The sequence below is a fragment of the Pelodiscus sinensis genome, chromosome 4, assembly GCF_052426305.1.
Source record: "Pelodiscus sinensis isolate ZL-2025 chromosome 4, ASM5242630v1, whole genome shotgun sequence".
Taxonomy (NCBI): domain Eukaryota; kingdom Metazoa; phylum Chordata; order Testudines; family Trionychidae; genus Pelodiscus; species Pelodiscus sinensis.
Window position 1 is genome coordinate 58,768,385 of NC_143055.1, and position 23,362 is coordinate 58,791,746.

At 42.6% G+C, this 23,362-nt stretch overlaps 1 protein-coding gene across 1 annotated transcript in view; it reads right to left on the reverse strand.

The window, feature by feature from the left end:
* Positions 1 to 969: 969 nt before the first annotated feature.
* The window catches only part of LOC102455335 (coagulation factor XI), a 35,403-nt gene continuing 13,010 nt past the window's right edge, over positions 970 to 23,362 (reverse strand). The window contains exons 5-15 of the mRNA XM_006128454.5: positions 21,569 to 21,728; positions 18,718 to 18,827; positions 16,449 to 16,608; positions 14,193 to 14,302; positions 13,911 to 14,055; positions 13,693 to 13,808; positions 13,094 to 13,268; positions 8,545 to 8,720; positions 7,648 to 7,743; positions 2,922 to 3,061; positions 970 to 1,379 (exon numbers count right to left, since the gene is read on the reverse strand). Of these exons, the coding sequence (XP_006128516.3) occupies positions 1,224 to 1,379; positions 2,922 to 3,061; positions 7,648 to 7,743; positions 8,545 to 8,720; positions 13,094 to 13,268; positions 13,693 to 13,808; positions 13,911 to 14,055; positions 14,193 to 14,302; positions 16,449 to 16,608; positions 18,718 to 18,827; positions 21,569 to 21,728 (1,544 nt within the window). The 3' untranslated portion in view covers positions 970 to 1,223. The remainder of the gene's footprint in view (positions 1,380 to 2,921; positions 3,062 to 7,647; positions 7,744 to 8,544; positions 8,721 to 13,093; positions 13,269 to 13,692; positions 13,809 to 13,910; positions 14,056 to 14,192; positions 14,303 to 16,448; positions 16,609 to 18,717; positions 18,828 to 21,568; positions 21,729 to 23,362) is intronic.

Below are 23,362 nucleotides of genomic sequence, written 5' to 3' on the forward strand. Positions count from 1 at the left end.
ACACCCTAGTGTAGACTAGGGCTAATTGCCCTGTTCTGTTCATTCCCTCTGAAGCATCTGCACTGGTCACTGTCAGAAGACAGTACAGCATACTGAGCAAGATGGAACATTGATTTGAGCCAATGTGGCTGTTCTTGTAAGTTCTATTCCAATCGGCAATTAGTCTTTAAGCGTGGAGGAGAATAACAATGGGCAGCACCAGCTCAAGAAAAGCAAATACTGCGGTTGTGTCAACCATCCCATTAAAAATCTGAAATCTCATCTCAGATTTCAGTCTTAGAAGTAGCCATCACGACAACTTTCACACAAAGTTACAGAGCATTAGAAAAAGAGCTACTAATGTTAAGATACATAAATAACCCATTCACTGAAGGTGCAGCTCAAGATCTATCTAGAGCCTCTTCTTCATAAAAAGCCAAAAACTTTGAGAAAATAAGTCTAAAGTAAATATAAAAGATACAGTGTAAAAATGTGTTTGTGCAGCACTCAGCTACTTCATAAAGGGTAGTATAGATATATCTTTGTATTAAATTTACTAAATAATTGTAGAAATTTATGTATTCTTCTTCCTTGTAATGATCTAAATGTTACTTCAGGAGAATACATATTCCACTATCATTATCCCTTATCCTATTCAGTTCCTCACATGGCCAATGGTAAATAAATATCTCATTATCAAACAAAGCCTCAATAATCCAATGAAAGGAGCTAAAAAATATTTTGATATTGAATCCTAGTCTGAGGTTAATGGCTATTGAACCTTGTGGAGGCAACAGCAAACAAAATTCTCCTTAATTTTTTATGAACCCAGCATGTACCGGTATGTGTGTCAATTCATTTCTTTCTTATTGTGGAGGATAAGATCCTTCTCCCACTGAAGAAAAAGGCAATTTTCTCATGGATCTCAGTGGGAAAGGGCACAGATTCAGTAAACTGATTATTGGTATACATTTGGAGACAAAGGAAATCAACAGTTTAGAACATATTCTTTATTACTTCAGGTCAGTGACTATAAAACAGGGTTATATTTTTATTGCACTTTTTATTACATACAATTATAAAGTTAGTTCATTCTTGCTTCTCTGTCTTTCTAAACCTAGCTGCAGTGTTTTAGACTTAAGAAGACTGCAATTTACAGTACTTCAATATGTGTCATAAAATTGCTTTGAGGATTATCTCATGCCATCATTTAAGTATCCAAATATTTCAAAGAATTTTCTGATCTATGCGGTTTTTTCTATAATCCAGTCTGCATATTCAGCCACTTTGGTATAGACACCTGGTTGTTCTGGGCGAGCACATCCTTCACCCCAGCTGATAATGCCAACCACATACCAGATTTCCTCATGTTTACATGATAATGGCCCACCTGAGTCTCCCTGTATCACAGAAAGAAAAAAACAGGATGTGCAAAAGATTATTTTGGACCGTACTTCTCCGCCAAAGAAAGGCCTGATTTCACCGCAGTATTGCTCCCATTTCAGACCATTGTAAATTGATCAGTTTCAATGTAATTGCGCTGTGTAACACGGTCCCAGATCCTCAAAGTTATTAGTTGCTTAAACCCAGTTAATTTCAGTGGAAATTAGTCCCCTAAATACCTTTGAAGGTCTGGAGTACAAGGGTGAATCAGGTTTTATGAGCTTCAGTTAACTGCTTTTTCATTCAGTTAAACACATTTCTACTTAAGACTACTAAGAAGAGGCCCAATCAATACCTATATCATCTTCTTTAAAGCGAATTGAAAAATACACATTTGTATTTATAAGTAAGGGTATGTCTACATTGCAACACTATTTCAAAATAACTAGCACTATTCCGAAATAACGTAGTTAGCATCTACACAGCGGGCATTGAAATAATGTCAAAATACCGTCAAGCCAGAGAGCATCTTACTCCGATTCCTGTAACCCTCATTGTACGAGGAATAAGGGAAGTCGGAGGAAGAGTACTCTATTTCAAAATAAGTGCTGTGTAGATGCTCCCTATTTTCAAATAAGCTATTTCGGAATAAGATACATAATTGACATAACTCAATTTGCATAGCTTATTTTGAGTTAAACCTTGCAGTGTAGACGCACTCTTAGAATTCCCTCTCCTCTCTATGCCAGTGAGAAAGAGAGGAAAGGATAGCAATTTGCAAATTTTTAACTTGTGACCTTGATCTTAACATCTCTTTGTCCTCATCCTTTTGACTAAGTTCAAATATAGCATAAGCTTTCTATCAGGTTTGTCTTCTGTTACAAAAACCTCTCCTGCACACCACTACTCTGCCAAAATCAGGTGTATTATTATGCCTACATGTTAACTGAAAGGCTACGTCTAGACTGGCATGATTTTCCGCAAATGCTTTTAACAGAAAAGTTTTCAGTTAAAAGAATTTGCGGAAAAGAGCATCTAGATTGGCACGGACGCTTTTCCGCTAAAAGTGCTTTTGCGGAAAAGCGTCCGTGGCCAACCTAGAAATGCTTTTGCACAAAAAAGCCCCGATCGCCATTTTCGCGATCAGGGCTTTTTTGCACAAAACCAATCTGAGCTGTCTACACTGGCCCTTTTGTGCAAAAGCTTTTGTGCAAAAGGACTTTTGCCCGAACGGGAGCAGCATAGTATTTCCGCAAATTTCTTACATGAGATCATCAGTGTTCTTGCGGAAATTCAAGCGGCTAGTGTAGACAGCTGGAAAGTTTTTCCGTAAAAGCAGCTGCTTTTGCAGAAAAACTTGCCAGTCTAGACACAACCAAAAGGTTTTAATCTCTGTCTTTGCTTTCAGCAGATACTTGTGAGAATGTATGTTGTAGCCATGTATATCTCCATGCATCCATCTATTTGTTAATACTGTAGTTGATAGTATTTTTAAAGTGTTGCTAAAAGACTATAGCCAGTAGTTAGAATGCATGACTATGCACTTATCATCCCATTACCTTACAAGCATCTTTTCCACCTTCTCTGTAACCAGCACATATCATCTTGTCATTTATCATGTGCTGCTGGTATCTTGTCTGGCATTCTTCAGTTGATATTACAGGAATCTTAACCTTCTGAAGAGTATCTTGCACATCATCTGTAAGCAACACATTACATGGCTAAGATCACAGAGGGTGTGTCTACATAGCAGGGCTTACCTTGAACTAAGGTATGCAAACTGAGCTACGTCAATTGCGTAGCTTATTTCAAAATAGCTTATTTCAAAATAAGGAGCATCTATACAGCACTTACTTCGAAATAGAGCACTCTTCCTCCAATTTCCCTTACTCCTCGTACAAGGAGGGTTACAGGAGTCAGAGTAAGAAGTCCTTCAGCTTGACGGTATTTTGACATTATTTCAAAATAACTGCCTGCTGCGTAGACACGGACTAAGTTATTTTCAAATAACATTCGTTATTTTGAAATAATGTTGCTGTATAGATGTACCCAGAAGTTTCAGTTGTATCAAAATAAGAAAAAAGAAACTCTTAAGAATCCCAACCTAGAGTTGTAAGTGAACACACTAAACAAGAATTCACCTAACATGGACTTGAAAACACCATGAACCAAATTCTGCTCAGATAAAGCAATGTAAATCCAGAGTAATGTCATTGCCAGTACGGGATGGCAAGATAAGACACATCAACAGCCCCCAGGGGAGAAGCGATAAAGGTGAAATGTAGGTGTGTCATATCACCACCTAGAGGTGCCTCTGGCTGCCTGCTTAGCCACATAATAGGCTGTCCCTGCTAACCCAGGGGCTATGTCTACACTGGTGGGTTCTTGCGCAAGAACGCTCATTCTTGTGCAAAAACCCGCAGAGCATCCACACTGCCCACCCGCTCTTGCACAAGAAGATTTACAGTAAGGCGTGGTAAGAGAGGGCTTCTTGCACAAGAGCTACGCTCTTTTCTAACAGGTGTAAGCTCTCTTGCGCAGGAGCTCTTGTGCAAGAAGGCAGTGTGGACGATCGGCAGGGGTTTCTTGTGCAAGAAAGCCCTATGGCTAAAACAGCCATCAGCGCTTTCTTGCACAAGAGAGACTGCCATGGATGCCCTTGCACAAAAGCACATCTCGCACATGGCAGTGTGGATGTGTTCTTGCGCAAGACTTCTTGCACAAGAACCCTTGCGCAAGATGTTCTTCCACAAGAAGCCGCCAGTGTAGACATAGCCCCAGTGTGACCATTGGGTGTGATACAACAGACTATGAGGTGCATATATTGAATTTACTATGCTGCTTACTGTGATACTGTTCAGTGTCCTTTACATATTCATCTGTCCCAACTGAGTATGTATGCACCCCTCCTTGCCTCTTCCATATTGCTGAAAAGGTGCTGGCTTGAGGTGCATCTGTTATCATAGGCTACTCACTCTGGATGCTGCATTCAGTGGCACCCAGGCTAATGGTGCAGTTACCCACCATTGTAATATCTATCCTGTTTTGCATATTTGCATCAACAAACCATGAGGGCAATTGCTTTTACAACACCCTTTTTTGTCAATGAATATAACTGACTACTTGCAATCCTCAGAGCTCACAGTGTGGCTAGCTATGAAACCATTGTTCCCTGAAAATGTCAGGAGAGGGTCATTTGCAGCCTGCCTTTGAAAGTAAGTAGTTGTGATGTGAGCATTGGATATCATTTATAATCATGCATTTGAATCACAGTAGCATCTAGAGTCTTCAGTTGCAACAGCTGTGGTGCACACAACCCTGCTATTTAAACACATGCAGATATATGCATGCATTGAACATGAAAGCAGTGAGAAGCAGTTCCTCAGTCATTAGACTAGAAGGAATCTAAATTTGTGTCAATTCATCAAACGTCTTATTAAACATTAGGTCTCAAATTTGATTAGAAAGGTGGGTGAAATCATGCATATTGAAAACATGCATTTCAGATCATAGAATCATAGAACCATAGAGCTGGAAAAGACCTCAGTAGGTCATCAAGTCCAGCCCCCTGCTCTAGGCAGGACCAATCCCAACTAAATCAACCCAGCCAGGGCTTTGTCAAACCAAGACTTAAACACCTCTAGGGATGGAGACTCCACTGCTTTCCTAAGTAACCCATTCCAGTGCTTCACTACCCTCCTAGTGAAATAGATTTTCCTAATATCCAACTTGGACCTCTCCCACCACAGCTTGAGTCCGTTGCTCCTTGTTCTGCCATCTGTCACTACTGAGAACAGCCTCTCTCCATCCTCTTTGGAACCTCCCTTCAGGAAGTTGAAGGCTGCTATCAAATCCCCCCTCACTCTTTGCTTCTGCAAACTAAATAGACCCAACTCCCTCAGCCTCTCCTCATAGGTCATATGCTCCAGCCCCCTAATCATTCTGATTGCCCTCCACTGGACCCTCTCCAATGCGTCCACATCCTTTTTGTAGTGGGGGGCCCAGAACTGGACACAATACTCCAGATGTGACCTCACCAGCAGGGCCGGCTCTAGGCACCAGCAAATCAAGCAGGTGCTTGGGGCAGCACATTGCCAGGGGAGGCATTTCCAAGTAAGCAGCTGCCCCTGACAATGCCGGGCCCCACTTTGCCATGGGGATGGAGGAGCTATGCCCCAGCCAGCTCTGGAGCTGTGGTGGCTGCTTTCAGCCCGGAGAGGGGCGCGGAGGGAGAGGGGAAGAGGACGGGACTGGTCCTGAGCAAAGGAGCCTGGGCAAGGCGGGGAAGCTGGGCTGAGGATGGTGCTGGCACCCAGGGACTCCTCTCAAGCTGACCCCGTTACGCAGGGGGCAGCGGCGGCCATGCTACCCTGGCCTGTGCACACCTCTCCCGCCGCTGTCTCTGCAGCTGCTCTGAGCCCACGCGGCGGCCCCACGCCTGGGGGCAGCTCCCACCTGCTGCCTCGCTCACGGGTCGGCCGAAGGGCTCTCCCTGCCCCCCCCCCCCCCCCCCAGCTCTGGCAGCACATGAAGGACTTGGCCTCCAGGATTCTGAGCCAGTGTGTTGTAGGCAGGCGGTGGGACCGGCCACGGGGACTGTCTGTGGTAGAGAAACCTCTACCGGGTTCGTGCCAGCCGGGGGCCCACGGCAGGGGGGTTGCAGAGCTAGCGAGGTGCCCCCCCTGCCTCCAGCCTGGAAGTTCCTGACTGAGCTGGCGGAGAGCCGGGGAGCAGCATGTGGATTGGCTGTGACCCAACCCCGCACTGCCTGCCTGCCACTGTTGCTGCCCTGCTCTGGGCGCATCCCGCTGCTGCCACCAGCAGCTGTCCTGGCCCACTGCAACCCTGCTGGGACACTTCCTGGAGGGCTGCTTATTCACCTTCAAGTGAGTGCGCCCCCCCCACTTGTGTGCCCTCCCTGGCCGGCCACCCCCATCCTGTCCCCCCCCCACAACTCCTCACGCCTGTGCCCCCCCACCTGTGTTCTCTCCTCTGCAACTCCCCTGCCTGTGAACCCCCCCCCCCCCACCTACTGTCCCGCGACCCCTTCCCAGCTCCCCCTCTCTTCTCCTCCCCTGGCTTGGCCTCTGCCCATCAACCTCGCACCCTACCCCCTGGCTCACTGCAAGCCTGCTGGGCTTCTTGTGACTTTAGTGACTTTAGTCAAACTTTTTATATGGAGCTTAAAAGAAATTGGGGTTATATTATAGTGGTTGCCTGGTGACAATAACTGTAACAAAGTCCATGATATAATTTTCTTTAAAAACACCTTATCCCTGAATCTGTTCATCACAATGTGAAAGAAGAATGTGCCGCTAATAAAACCAAAAGTGACACATGTAACATTGAAATAAGCAAAATCAGCAAGGAGTTCTGTGGCACCTTAAAGAGTAAGAAATGTATTTGGCTATTGTGGGCTTATGCCAAAATAAATCTTTTTTTTAAGGTGCCCTAGTGCTCCTCATTGTTTTTGCTGAAAGGCTGCATCTACACTGCGCAGTTATTTTGGAATAAGCTATTCTAGAATAGTTATTCCGGAATAGCTTATTTCGAAATAGCATGTCTACACTACTGGGAAGCCTCAAAATTAGTCCGAGGAAGGCTTCCATAATATAGACGTGCTATCTCTATGGGTATGTCTACACTACAGCGTTAATTTGAAATATCTTATTTCAAAATAGTTAATTCACTTATTTAACATATCCCTCACCCGATTTCCTGCCATGACAGTGGAGGTTTGTTGAAGTATCTTGAGTCAACAGGCTAGATTGTAAACCATCTCCTCACAATGGTCTGCAGCAGTCCCACTGGATTTAGGGGAAATATTAACTTGAATAACTGCTCGTTAGGGTGAGGAAGGGGTTCTCAATATAGCTCTATGTGAAATATTTTTTTTCTAAATACTTAGGTATTTGAAGGACCAAGTCCTAGATGTAGCTAGATGAATGTACTATGTCATGGATATCCTACGTACCAGCAAATTGACATCATTTACCTCATTATCACATTTTTATCAGTAAATGTCAGGTGTTTTTGTGACTTGTTGGGAATTCACTGAGCATACACTGTGAAGTAACACAAGAAGTAGTGAATTGCACTCAGAGTTGTAAAAACAGTAAGGCTTCTAAAACACACTGCATACAGTATAAATCCAAAGAGTCATTCTATAGATTAGGAATCATCTTATTCATGTGCACAGATTCTCTGAGTAGATGCAGCCTCAATTCCTATTCACAGGTTATCCTTGGAAAGATAGGTATTCATGGGTTAAATAAATGTCTGTACCTTGTTCTTTTGTGTAACCCCATCCGGTCACCCAGCAGTTCGTATAAACAGTATTTCTTTCTTCTTTTGATGGCAAGCATACGGGCCATTGTAAATCTAAAAATGTTGTTAAAATATTAGTTTAGTCGGAAGAAAGATTTAACATCAAGGTTCTGATGCTATTCATTGATGTCCTGATGCTATTCTTCTCCTTAGGCTTTCTCTCTGCACACTGTACAGTGCCCCTATGCTCCTGTTTAAGGTGGACAGGTTCCTGTTTAAGGTTGAGACTCATAAGAACATAAGAATGCTCACACACTCACACAGGGGCTATGTCTGCATTACAATGCTCTATTGGAAAAAGGTACACAAATTACGCTCCGCATCTACACTGAGCAAAATTTGGAAAAGCCTCCTCTTTTGGAAGAGCCCTTCTTCCTCATGGGAGGAGGAAGACAGGCCTTCCAAAAGGGCACGTTTGATCTTCCGCAAAAAAAAGCTGAAGAGCAGACGCATTCTCTGGATGTGGTGGAGTTTTTCCGGGATACGTATAGTATCCCAGAAAAAACGCATAGTGTAGACATAGCCCGGGTGAAACCAATGATCCATTTAGCCTAGTATCTTGTCTTCCAACTTGAGATGCCCCAGAGGGAATTAACAGAACAATTAACCATCAAGTGATTCATCCCCTCTCAGCCATTCCCAGTTTCTGATTCCCCTTTAAACCCATCAGTTGTGTATTTGAGTAAAGGAAACCTGGCTTAATGCACAGCAGTCCTGAAAAATTACAATGAGGTCGTCTTGCCAGGCTTCCAAATTCAGATAAATAATTTTACTATAATGTAATTTACAGTACAGTAATTTACTGTAAATTACTATAATGTAATTTTACTATAATGTAATTTTACTACTATGTACCAGTAAAATTCATGGACCTATCAAGTTTCATTAAGGCAATGTCATATCCAGTCTCTGCGATCACATATTGAGGGTGAATAACAATCTCTTGGACTCTGAAGAAAGGTGTGTCCTCCTTTATTTCTGATAGTTTTAAAATGCCAGCATAAACACGCCAAAGGTTGGGAATCTCAAGACTAAAAGAAAAAGACAAACAAGCAATCTCAGGTTCACATAATTTCACCATTTCATATTGTTTGCAGATGCCAACATTTTCAATGATCTCTGGGTGCACAGAAGAGAGAAATGATGCCAATCTTTCCATTGTTGTATTTCATAGTGTCAAACTTAAAAGAGATTCAGCTCTTCCCTCTCCTCTGCTCTGCATTTCTCCTGTTCCTCTTCTCATTTATATTCCTATCTTTATATCAGCTTTCCCTCTCTTTTTTATTCCCATTCTCATTCTTCCAGATACTTTTTCATCTTCTTTCTAGCTCCCCCTTCTGTTTATACATACACACACACACATATATTATATATATACACACACACACAGGGCTCGCCAAGCGGCAGCGAGCCCTGCTTGCCAACCACGCGGTTCCACACGCTGTGCATGCGCACACCATGCTGCATGGCCATGCCTGCTTGTAATCTACTCGCCACGCGCGAGTAGATTACATTAATTGTTGAGCCTAACTTCAGTACCGAAGTAAGTCTAACTTCATTACCGGGCAAATTAGTTGAAACAATAGTAAAGAATAAAATTGTGAAGCACGTAGAAGAACATAATTTATTGGACAAAAGTCAACATGGTTTCTGTAAAGGGAAATCCTGTCTTACTAATCTATGAGGGTATGTCTACACTACCCTCCTAGTTCGAACTAGGAGGGTAATGTAGGCATACCGCACTTGCAAATGAAGCCCGGGATTTGAATTTCCCGGGCTTCATTTGCATAAGCGGGGAGCCGCCATTTTTAAAACCCCGCTGGTTCAAACCCCGTGCAGCGCGGCTACACGGGGCACGAACTAGTTCGAACTACCGTTACTCCTCATTTCATTTCACGGGGTTCGAACCAGCGGGGTTTTAAAAATGGCGGCTCCCCGCTTATGCAAATGAAGCCCGGGAAATTCAAATCCCGGGCTTCATTTGCAAGTGCGGTATGCCTACATTACCCCGCTAGTTCAAACTAGTGGGGTAGTGTAGACATACCCCTAGAGTTCTTTGAAGGTGTTAACAAACATGCAGACAAGGGGGATCCAGTAGATATAGTATACTTAGATTTTCAGAAAGCCTTTGACAAGGTCCCTCACCAAAGGCTCTTGTGTAAATTACATGGCCATGGGATAAGAGGGAAGGTCCTTTCTTGGATTGAGAACTGGTTAAAAGACAGGAAACAAAGGGTAGGAATAAATGGTAAATTTTCAGAATGGAGAGGGGTAACTAGTGGTATCCCCCAAGGGTCAGTCCTGGGACCAATCGTTTTCAACGTATTCATAAATGATCTGGAGAAAGGGGTAAGCAGTGAGGTGGTAAAGTGTGTGGATGATACCAAACTGTTTAGGATAGTCAAGACAGAAGCAGACTGTGAGGGACTCCAAAAAGATCTCACCAAACTGAGTGAGTGAGCAACAAAATGGCAAATGAAATTGAATGTGGATAAGTGTGAAGTAATGCACATCGGGAAAAATAACCCCAACTATACACACAGTATGATGGGGGCTAATTTTGCTATGACAAATCAGGAAAGAGATCTTGGAGTTATTGTGGACAGTTCTCTGAAAACTTCCACACAGTGTGCAGTGGTGGTCAAAAAGGCAAATAGGATGCTGGGAATTATTAAGAAAGGGATAGAAAATAAGACCCAGAATATCTTACTGCCCCTGCATAAAACTACGGTATGACCACATCTTGAATATTGTGTACAGATGTGGTCTCCTCACCTTAAAAAAGATATTTTGGCCTTGGAAAGGGTTCAGAAAAGGGCAACTAAAATGATTAGGGGTTTGGAATGGGTCCCATATGAAGAGAGGTTAAAATGACTGGGACTTTTCAGTTTAGAAAAGTGGAGACTGAGGGGGGATATGATAGATGTATATAAAATCATGAGTGGTGTGGAGAGGGCGAATAAAGAAAAATTATTTTAGTTCCCATAATAGAAGAACTAGAGAACACCAAATGAAGTTAATGGGTAGCAGGTTTAAAACTAATAAAAGGAAGTTCTTCTTCACACAGCATGTAGTCAACCTGTGGAACTCCTTGCCAGAGGAGGCTGTGAAGGCTAGGACTATACAGAGTTTAAAGAGAAGCTAGATAATTTCCTGGAGGTTAGGTCCATAAAAGGCTATTAGCCAGGGGATAAAAATGGTGTCCCTGGCCTCTGTTTGTCAGAGGCTGGAGAAGGATGGCAGGTGACAAATCACTTGATCACTGTCTTCAGTCAACCCTCTCTGGGGTACCTGGTGCGGGCCACTGTTGGCAGACAGGCTACTGGGCTAGATGGACCTTTGATCTGACTCAGTACGGCCGTTCTTATGTTCTAGCCCTATATATAGATATAGATATAGATATAGATATAGATATAGATATAGATATAGATATAGAATTCTCTTCTCTCCTTATTTTCTTTCTAAGGGGCTGGTCCAAAAGTCTTCCCATAGACTTCAGTGTACCATTTTTATTTGGCAAAGTAGAATTGGAAATGTAAATTCCAGTAGACTATATTCAAGGATACATCTAATATAAAGATGACTCTTTTCACTAAAATTTTACTGTAAAGATAGAGGGAGAAAACGTAATTGTATAAAGTAATATGAAAAATTCCCACTCATTTCTAGATTCAAATTTCATATGAGTGCATGTACTAGTGACTTTGAGAATATTTGATTTCGATATTATATTATTAAGTCATTGTTATAAGTTCAGTAAGTGCATACATTAAGTAATATAAATGATTTTAAATTGATATTCTACTAACAGTTTATATATGAACTGGCAAATATCAGTTAACTAATTTACCATCAACCTAGTACAGTTATTTTTTTTAATAGAGTGCCCTCTTGTCTTTTAAAATATTGATTAGTTTCTACTCCTATAAACTTTTGATACCATGCATATAAAAATAATCTTTATACCACTGGACTTGTCATTCTGGGCCAGAGTTTGACAGCCTTTCCTAAGACAACTTTCAGAGTAAAGTGACTGATTCTGAGTTCCATGTGACTAAAGGTGCCCATGTTTCTGGATCAATGCTATCTTTCTTTTGGGCCTGTCACCTGTTATCTTCTTCCTATACAGCATGGTTCCCACAGCTCTGGGGCAGTATACAGAGACAGCACTTTTATCAGTAATGGACAGGATTAGCTGCTTTTAAAAAATGTAAACACAATGAGGCAAAGGGAGCAGCTGAATATCCAGTTTCCAAAATATTAATGGTTTCATGCACACTCAAAAATTTGTCAACCGTTAAAGGTATGTTTCTATATACTGCAGCATTCGGTATTTGCTGGCTACACTAAATTCCAGGGTAGTTTTACAAATCACTAACTAATAGAACATAAAAACTTATTCTTGCAAAGAAATTTTAGAAGAGGGACAAGCTACAATGAGTCACTTAAACTGGAGCATTTCAAATATAACATCCGAGTAATTATACTCTAGAGATTAGTTATAAAGTAAGTCCCTGTTTCCAGGAAGTTTTAAATGGAGTTGGCCAGAATCTCTGAGGGGCACTGCTCAAAAACAGAATGGAAATTGACCAGAACTTACTGTCTGAGAATTCCCTTAGCATGGTAGAATCCTCAGTTAGCAAAGAGCTAGTTCCTATGTCTCATAGCCAAAGTTGGGGGGGGGGGGTGCTATGAGGAGAAAAGCAGATAGCTATAATGCTGCTGGATTCTATTTCCAACCAGATCCTAGGGGCTATTTCCAGGTGTCATAGGTTAGAACAGATTAGAGCAACCCCAGAGGATTAGCATACCATTCACATTCAACACTATGGAATTATTCAATATTTTATCAATAGGCAAAATTTCTTTAAACATGTCAAAGATAACAATTTCCCTTGATGTCTTAAGTCTATGACAAATCTTGTCTTCAGTAAAAGGCATCAGAGTACATCTTTTGGAAAAAAAATTTTTGTGAAAAATACATTTTTTCACAATCTCGATACAGTAGTCACACAGAACTTAACAACATTTTCCAGTGAAATACACCATTGAGCTGAAAACAAGCATGGGTGTTTTCAGGTTGGGGTTTTTTTAAAGGCATTATAAATATCTGAAAATATTGCTAAGGAAATGTCGTCTTATATGAAATAACAGTGCCCATATTGTGATGCTGTGCTGAAGCAAACCAAAACTCAACATGTTGCAGAGTGCCAGTTGTTATGAGAACCTGAATTTTCTGCTTTAAAAAAAATCTTACCTGTTGGTTTCATTAAAACAGTTGCTTCCTCCCTATTCTTCATTTTTGCTCTTTATACATATTTTTTGAAAGACAGGTGTCAAGTGAGACTTCACATGGTGTCAGAAAGATCTTACTCTAATTCATGTCTGTATAAGCAGTACTCACTTATCAATGCAATGTGCAGCTGTTAGAATCCACTGGTTGCTGATTATTGACCCTCCACAGAAATGTTTCTGAGTAGATGACTTGACTTGCAAACTCACTTGCCAGGGCCATTCACCAAGGGAAGAGACTGTCCCTCCAACAACTCTTTCACCTTGTTTTGGTGGCTGCATGCACACTACAGAAAGAATTAAAAGGCCATACAGCTTTATTTAGCAGTTTGTATCCCAAAAGGTCTGAAAGGGTTCTGCAAATGACATACGAACTGTATGTTAGAAACATTTCACCCCCAGTAGAATTTCTAGAGCATCGGCTAAGTACTAAGAGGAAAGATGATACCTACTGATTTTTCATCTCTTTATGTGTATGATCTCAGTGTAAATCTATTGTTTTAATGCCTTGCATAATATTTACCACCAGATGCTGCCACTCCTACTCTTGTGGTATAACAGTTTGTAGGACTATTGATGGGAGTAGATAGCATGTATGTGAGCAATAGCAGTAATTACATTTACTCATATTGATGTCTATGGAGCTATACCCCCATCAAGGAATTTTGTCCATTAATTCAGCAAAACTTTATTAAATGAATTTTTGCTTACCAGTGCTGGCTTTTCTTTTACATAACCTTAATGTGTAGCCAGAGATCTTTCCTTTCTCATGCACTATTCCAGTTGGGGATCCATTTGAGGACATTCTCAAGTAGCATTTGCATTTACTGTCAACAAAATTAATATATAGATTAAGTTATAATTTTTACCTAACATTCTTGCTGTATGACTTCTTCAGCGAACTTTAAAATGTTAAAAACAAATCTTACTCTTCCTTGTTGCATGAATAAGTAAAAAACTGGCAGCGGACTGTGTTGGTACAAACTTGCTGACAAACTTTGTCTCCTTTAACATAGGTAACGTTCAATTCATCTCCCAAAAAGTGTGTGTCAATGTAAGTGCGGGAATGGCAGGCTGTAAAGCATTAACATTGCATATGTCAATAAATCAACACCCTTCACTGGTATTCCATTCTCAGACTAATTTTCTATTGCTTATTGAAATTAATCATTTGAAATTGACGATGTTTTTTATTGTAACACATGCTTTACCGGGTAAAGATCTTCTGCAGTTTAGAAGACTAAAACCAGACATAGCATTTTCTCTTTCTACACGGTCACCTGGTACCCCACTTCTTGAGGTCTTAAGAAGACAAAGATTTCTAAAAGAAAAGTTTACAATAGTATTAAATCACTGAACATGTCATAACACTGAGGTGCAAAACTAAATCTCCCCCTTTTCCCAGTGTGTGCAATTTAGTGTGACCTAATCTGGCTCTAGGGAATTTAGCCATTGTACAAATTGGCAAAGCACTGCACTGTACCAGTTGAGGATCTGGCCTGTCATTACCAAGGGTTTGCAAAACAGAAGCACATCGAAGTCCTAGCAAGGTACACTCCTTCATATGTTTATATGTTGTCTTACATTTTTGCAAAAATAATTCCATATAAAAAGACACCAAGAGAACTCTAAGGTTCCATGTTTCAACAGCTAAAGTGCTAGAAAAAAGTGCATGGCAGTGTTTTGTGAAATGGCATGCAGTTATGCAATTCAAAACTGCAAGGTAATACTGTTTATGAACAAAGGGTGAGTTTAAGTTATCCACAGCCTTTGCTTTGCAAGGAAAGAGGTGGGTACTTTTAAGACCTGTGGTCCCTGCCTGTATTCCAATGAAGATTACCATATGTGCTGTGTGCCCGAAGCAGGAGTTTCCAAAACAGTATTGTCATGTTACTGGATTTTAAGGGGAGCAGCCAGATCACTGCTTCACTCCGGGGCAGGGGTGTTTGTCCCAAAAGTTGGTACAAAGGGGGCCAGGTGTCAAACAAAAGCTTACTTTCTACTGATTCTGTATATGCTCGTCATATACCTGTATAATGTCTGTGTGTGAAGTTATAAATATGTACTCTGTGTTGATGCTGAAAGAGTCTCTTGAAAGAGCAATGGGTCAAGAATGTTTGCCCATGGGCATGCTAATGAACAAAGTTCCAGGGAACAATGGACCTCTGGAGGTCAAAACACACCTGGCCACTGGCCATGTGACTCCCTCCAGCTTGGACGAAGCCAGGAGGGGGTATAAATATGCCATGTGGCCGACTCCATCTTGGTGCTCAGCTCAGCCCTTCATCCCAGAGGCAGCAGTGCAGGGATTGAAGAGCCGGAAAGAACTGTGGACTCATCCTGACGTAGGATGTTCACCAAATAATTTTAAGCTAGCAGTTATAACATCTCTGCTGCGAGCCTGTATTGAGAACTGGGAGATTTGATGCATGTAATGTATGATACTTTAACAACCTTACTCCCATGCTTTTCTTTCTGGTAATAATAAACCTTTAGACCATAGATTCTAAAAGACTGGCTCAGCGTGAGCTTGTGGGTAAGGTTGAGAGGGTAAATTGACCGGGGATCTGTGGATGGTTTCTTGGAACCGGACAGAACTTGTTCGGGAAGGTGGGATTGGGTTCTAAAACCCTTCACCTGTGTCTGAGGCCCAGGACCATCTGGGGCACGGATATTGCTGGAGTGTCAGAGAGGTTTTGCTCATGAGGCTTCAGGCAGGCAGATGAAGTGCTCTGTGGGACTGGTTTGTACCCTATTTGGGAGGGTCTCCAGTCTGGGGGCTATAAGGAGCCCCGAATTTGAGCAATTCGCCCTGAGCAGACGCCCTCAGCTGTGCCCTGACCCGGTCCGGTCCGTCACAAGTATTGTTCATCGGTCCGCACATGCACCCTTCAAATGGCAACTTCAACAGTTTTTTTTCACATACACTCTATGCATATGTCTACACCACTTGTAGCACCAACTTGCCCCATTTGGATTGACAGCCTTGGGCAACTGGGGTTTTCACTAGTGCTCAAAAAATAGCTGTGAAGATAGAGCTTTAAAATTGCGGCTTGGACTGGAGCTCGGGCTCTGAAGCCTAAATAGAGGGATTAGCTTCAGAAACCTGTTTTAAAAAATTGATAAGGGTTCACATTTTGATTATTTTGGATAATAGGAAGATTATTCCCTTTTTGATAGGTATTTCCTGATTGACTTTTATGGTACAGGTCTCTAGATAAGTGATTTCAATAACAGCTCCCTGTGCACATCAGAAGAAAGAACCTGATCCTTTGAGAGATTAACTGTCCCCTTTGATACCTACACATATGAATAAAACATGCATAAAGCTATACTTTACTGAGCATTACCTTTTAATGAGCATTTCCTTAGCTATGTTAATAGAACTTTTATTGTTTGTTATTAAAATGGACATAAGTATTTTAATATTTCTCATCAGAATTTTAAAAATTAACTATTATATTCACCTTTGAGTTTTTACTTTCCATTCACTGGTAAAAAAGGTAAAGAATAAGCATCTTGGATAATAAGTACAAGTTGTTCGACATACTAATGTATCTGGGCTGAAAACACTTGTAAGATTAATTCCTGAAAATTCTGTGTGTTGAAAAATGTCCAAACGACAATCTGTATAAAAGAAGAAGAAATTATCTAAACTCTAGTTATTTCTGATATCAGAATATTGGGATGCATTTATGTACAAGCATTATTAGTTTTCCCCTGTGTTTGAAGGATATCACAAGATTTTAATAAGAAATCATATTTTTATAAAAATCTTAAAAAGATATCTCTGAATGCCTTCATTTTCATTCATTTCAAGAAACAAAACAAAAAATACAAATATATTTATTAGTTTGATTTCAGAACAGATGTGATACCTATTTTTTGTGACATCACAACTACAATAACTCATGCAATTCTTTTGATAAGATTTCAAATTGGTCTCAATTTTTTTCTCATTTTTGTCAGTAGAAATGTCAGTAGAATTTCTTCCATATTCATGTGTGTGCATGTGTGTCTATCTAATATAAACTAAAACTGGACAATGTAAAAGGTCATTCCTTAGTTGCTACTTCTGTATAGTTGGTATGAGTACTCATGATACCTCTTAACATCTTCTCTATTATTTGTACCCTTACTCCATACTTCCTTTTCATTATCTTCTGCATTTAAGTGTCATCATTGCTCAGATTAATATTATGAAGAGGTGGATTACACTATTTTTGAGATCATCTCCAGATAATATTTTAATAATGGGACTAGCAGAGCCATTCCAGTACAGAAAAAGACAAATAACAGACTGATCAAGATGGGCAAAATGGTGTTAGAATTAGTAAGAGAGTTTTCTAGTGAAGGAAGTTCTATGGTCTCTCATACAGGAGTTCTGTATAGATAGATTATCAGAAATCCCATCTGGTCTTGTGATCTATGAATCTGTGAACTGTGAACTAAGATAGCACATGAAGGAGGAGGACAAAAGAGAGAAGAGTGCCAGACAATATGAGGACGAGAGAGATAAGGAAAATGATGAAGCAGAATGTTACAATCAAGAACAGGATAGAATAATACCCAGAATCTAAGGGTATGTCTAGACTACATGGCTCCATCGACGGAGCCATGTAGATGAGGTTTCTAGACATAGGGAAATGAAGCGGCGATTTAAATAATCACCACTTCATTTACATCAAAATGGCTGCCGTACTGTGCCGATCAGCTGTTTGACAGCACAGCGCGGTAATCTGGACTTCCCTTGTCAACTGCCCCATTATGCCTCATAGAATAAGGTTTACTAGGGCAGTCGACAAGGGCTTCCCTTGTCGAACGCGGAGTGTCCAGACTACCGTGCTGTGACGCCAAACAGCTGATCGGCACAGCACGGCAGCCATTTTGATGTAAATGAAGCGACGATTATTTAAATTGCCACTTCATTTTCCTTTTTCGAGTACACTAATCTACATGGCTCCGTCGACAGAGCCATGTAGTTTAGACATACCCTTAGCCTGCAGATCTGAGAATTTTGCCTGGATTTTAGGAACAGACTCAAATGGTACATTAGGCTTAAAAACAGGCTGCCTACAGAAAGCATTCTCTGGTCAGTGCTATGCTTGCTTTTAAAGTCTCCAACAGCTAATCCACTGTACTACATAATCACAGCGACGCCACCGTAGTGTATCTGGTAAAACAAGCTATGCCAATGGGAGAGCGCTTTCCCATCAACATAATTACTCCACCTCAATAAGAAGGGAAAGCCAGTGTCAGGTGAGAGTTTCTCCTGTCTACATAACACAGTGTGGATGAGCACTTTAAGTCTATGCAACTTATGTTGCTTGGAGGCTAGTTTTTTCACACCCTTTAATGCTGCAAATTATGTTGACTTAAGCACTTTTGGAGCAACACCCTGTGGGTACACTGCACATAATATGAAGCAGCAAACTATAATATATTCCCAATCTTCTGACTTAGAAAAATTGTAAGGTAAAACTCCATCTAGAAGAGCAAAATGTTTAGATCTTTATCTCAGAAGGGATATCCCATAGCAATGACAAGAGAGGAAAGTTACGAGTCAGAATCTGTTTGAAGTTTGCTGACTGAGATTACTAGTTACAGTGTCTAAAAAAAGGAATGAGTTGATACAACTGTCTTTCTATGTCATGGATATGACTCGTGTACACATGACGTCATATCATCCCATTTCCTTTCACTCTAAGTTAAATCAGTAAAAATCCAAATTGTTACCTGTTTGAGACAGTTGGCAAGGTTTTAGTGAAAATCCAGATGCTACATTATTAAGCGGCCTTATACTTGTTGGTGTTCCCATCATGCTGTGTTTCAAGATGCATTTGTTACTAAATGGGGAGGGAAAACATGTATTAGGACAACAAATAAGATTCTCCAAACCACAAAGTCAACTTTGTGCTGCTCAAATGGACTTAAACTTGATAGAAATTGCCATCTGAAAATTCCCCCAGTGCAAGGTAGCTCTCTGCCAGCAGAGGCAACAGGGCATGCGTACTACTTCCCTCCCACAGTACACAGGGTGGAACAGGCAGTGAGGGGTTTGGTAGATCAGACCCTTCCATATAACAATGGATTAGCTGTTTAGCTCGTTTAGCTGCCATGATCACAGTACAACTATTAAGCTTCTTGGGTCAGTTCATGGTACCCTATTTTATAATCGCTTCCTATAGCACTAGCTACAGCAAGACAGCTTTGTGGGGTAGGTCTAGGAAACAATGTTTTTCTCCAACCCTCAGAAGAAAGACACTCCTACTCGCCACTATGCACTGGGATTTTAGGGAAGATTAATGAAGATTCCTTGCAGTGCACTGTATATGAAATGAATGCCAAAGGGCAGATAAAATTGCTGGGTTCCAGGGCAAGATGAGCGGGTGGGGCCTGGCTGGGGGGGGAGGCTCAGATGGAAGGGGCAGGGACAGAGGAGGGGGCTAGCCTCACTCCAACAGTTCTTCAGTGCTGCCTGGAGTGTGTCTTCTGGGACTCTCGTGAGGATTTACAGGGCGTAGAGCTCCAGCCATTGCTGCAGTAGTGGCAGCCCCAGGCCCTAGGCAATTGCCCCATTTGTCCATACCCCCTCCACTGACAGGCCTGCATGCATGGGAAGGAGAGCGAGAATATTCAGCTAAATACTAGGGAAGAAGTGGAGCCCAAATACCTGGGCTTAATTGTCACTGTTTTAAAAAGCTTTCAAGAGACTTTCAACCTAAAAACCAGAAAGTTGAGAGCTACAGGCCCACAGCTGCTTCAGATTTGATGTGCTTTGTGGGGAACCTTAGTACTTTATGTAGTAGCATTTTACCAACATGAACTAATTAAACAACACAATAGTCCTGGTAGCAGAAAACTATTATTATCTCCATTAAGTTACTTGATATAATAGTACTTTGATAATAGCACCTATCTGGTCAGGCAATCAGGCTTGCAGGGAATATCACAATGTAGGCAGGGAACTCTGCAGCTGGGAAAAACTCCAGTGAGGAGGGAAAGAGGTACAGGTCTTGCTTAAGTGAGGTGACAACTGAGGAGCCTGTACACAGAGTGGGTGACCTTGGTGGACTACAGGGGAATACAGGTGGAGCTGTACTGAACTGTGACAATGCCACACAATGTGATAATGTGCTAGGTGATGTACAAATATAGAGAAATAGGAGAGAAATAGAATGTTTGCAAAGTTTTGTGTGGAGCATCAGCAATTGTATTATTATCATTGAAACTTAACTTACATTTTAAACATACCATCAAAGAAACAATAGCATAAACTTTCATAAAAGTAACAATAATGGTGAGAATATTAGTGATCAATAATTTAAAATTCATCATAGATCCTAATCTTGCACTGAGTTGAATGCACATGGACCCCTTCAACCACTGAAGTCATTGGGGCACTGTGCAGGTATTGTGCAGGCGGAGATTAGTGAAAGATTTGGGACATAGCTTCTTCAATTCCTTTTCTCTATATATCTATAAAAAATGTTTTCTGTGGGATGACAGAATGATGTAATCACATCACTCTGCATCATCCCTCCCCCAGCCTCTCCAGAATCAGAAGCACTGGCGGCCATGGCTGGGATCCCCCAGCCTCTCCTGGGGGGTGCTCGGGGCTCCCCACTGGTCTCAGCTTCCCTGGAGGGCCAGGAGGCAATGGTGGCAGCCACCTCCGAACTCATTTCTACTTCCAGATCTGGGTGCCAACACTCCGCGACACAACAGGGAACTGCCACCTGCTTCGGGCCACCGCCTGCCTGCTGCTCCAGCCTCACGTCCCCCCCCCCCCCCCCCCCCCACAAGATTATAGCCCCACTGCACCCCCAGCCTGCTCCTGGCCTTCCTCAGCTGCCAGGAGCAGAACCAGGTCTGGCACAGTCTCGGCCAAGAGAGAGGGGATTAGGCCACAGGCAGGGGGAAAAGGGGGAGGAAGGAGAAAGGGCCCAGTCTGTTGCAGCCATAGCTCAGCACAAAGTGGCAGGAGGAGAGAAGGGGCCCGGGCTGGTGCAGCTGGGATTGCCTACCCCCTGCAAGAGGAGGGCTAGCGAGTGTAATGAACAGTCCCCTAGTTCCTTTAAATCAAATAATATATACTAGTAATAAGATGAGCATTTAAAAATATCCCATTCTAACAGCCACCTTCGCCTCTCTCTCTTCTCTAGCACTTGTCTTGCAAAGAGCTCAGTGTCTTTTACGAGGCAATGGAGTACCATTATCCCATTTCATAGATGGGAACACTGAAAAAGAGAGGTGGCAACAACTCTTAATTAACTAGCGAACAGTAGACAATATCATTTGAAATCTACATCTCCCTGGCATGTAAGACTCTCCAGTGCTGTAATACCAATCTTGTCTTTCCACCATGAACAAATCTGAGTAAAATGACTACAGACCATTTCCTACCAATAAGACTAGACCTCATTTTAATAGGAAAAGGAAACATTTGTGATTAAATTTCTACATTTCAAGGAGGACAATGCAAACATAAATAACTTGCATAACATCCCTTATCTTAAGTGTTGCCAATGACTTGCAATGCTACAATATACTGCTGCTCAATTGGAGGAGTCAAAATGTTATTTACCGAAAGTCTGCACTGTGGAATGCTCCTGAAGCATATGTAAAAAATTGACAGCTGTTGTCATTGGTGCATCTCTTTTGACACTCTTGGTAGCTGTTAGCTGTAGTCATATTATAATTTGTCCCTTGCATGTCCAATCCCATATGAACAACCTTGCTGCAAGCTGGGGAATACAAACAAACCACTGTTCTGAAGACATTCTGTATTAGAAGAGCCAAAGATACAGAAATTCATATGAAGCAATGTTACTTACTTGATTTTGCTGCTCTTAGTTATTTGAGTAGCACCTTATTTTGTATATAGGTATAGCCACATTCATAACACTGAGGCTATGTCTACACTACGGCCATTTCTGCACAAAAACCAGCAGAGCGTCCAAAGCTCAAGCGCGTTTTTGTGCAAAAAAAATACAGTAAATCGACAGGACAGAGGGCTTTTGCCGGTAGTGTTATTCCTCTCCCCATGAGGAATAACTCCTTTTTGTACTACAGCTCTCGCACAAAAAGGCATGTGTTGACGCTCCGCAGGGGTTTTTGTGCAAGAACTGGCCTCCCGGAACAGGTGGCTTGTTGGACGCTCCATAGCAAGCAATCAGAACTCTATAGTTTCTGTCTGCTGGCCCTTCTTAAAGCTGCAGGCACCCTGAACAAGCATTGTGGCACGAAGCTTGCCCACAGCAGGTTCCTTTGCCTCACGGCTCTGTTTGCCAGAACATGGAAGAGCAGGAAGGTGCCTGAGACCCCCCTGGCCCTTCCTAGGAGCCACCACAGGGCTCCCAGAACCCCCCTCAGGGGCAGCGAACACCACACTCCAGCCTGGTCCACCTCCGAAATAGCGACCCTCTTCAAATCGTGGGGTGAGGAGGAGTCACTCCAGGAAGTCCGGGCCAAGCGCAGGCATGTGGACATATTCTCCCACATGGCCACATCCCTGAGGGAGCAAGGTTACCCTGCCTGGACCATGGAACAGGTCCGGACCAAGATGAAGGAGCTCTGTCAGGGATATGTTCAGGCAACAGAGCAGAGGGCTCACTCACGGGCAGGACCCTACACCTGCCTGTACTACAGGGAGCTCCCCCACATCTTGTGGGAGGGGAAACCCTCTTCCCCCTCCATCATGGTGGACTCTAGTCTGGAGCAGCCCGTAGTCCTGTGGCCGGAGCGTGTCCCAAGGAGGAGATAGAGGAGCAGGTCCAGACCCAGACAGAGGAGGAGGAGCAGCAGGACAGCAGGACCATCACCCTGGCCTTGGAGCCAGTCCCTGCCAGCCTGGACTGCTAATCTTCAGGTAAGTTGGCACCCGCACACACACAGGGTAGGGGAGGTGGGAGCACAAGGGGCAGGGGGAACAATGTCGCGCGGGCTGCTCGGCCAGCCCGTGCTGCTGCAATCTGTGCACATGCAACTACGTGCAGCAGGAGGGCGTGGCACACAGGCACAGCAGCCAGCCCCTCAACATGGCGGGGAGCCTGCTGCCAGCCTAATGCCTGGCCACACGAGTCCTGCCCTCCGAGGGGTGGGGGCGCAGCCAGCTGCAAGCAGGCTAGCTACAAAGGCACAGGCACAACCCCACACATGCCCTGGAGAGCAGAACACAGCACACAGGCATGTCTGCACCTGCAAGGCAGCAGCTGCTCCCACACACAGCACAGTGAGCCACAGCTGTGTGCACACCCCAGGGAGGAACAGCTGCACAGAGCTCCTCTGCCGCCCTTCAAAAAATCCCACTCCGGCCACACACTTCCCTTACCTGCCTGGCCATGGTGTGTATTTGTAGGGGTGGGGGAGAAAGCAGGCA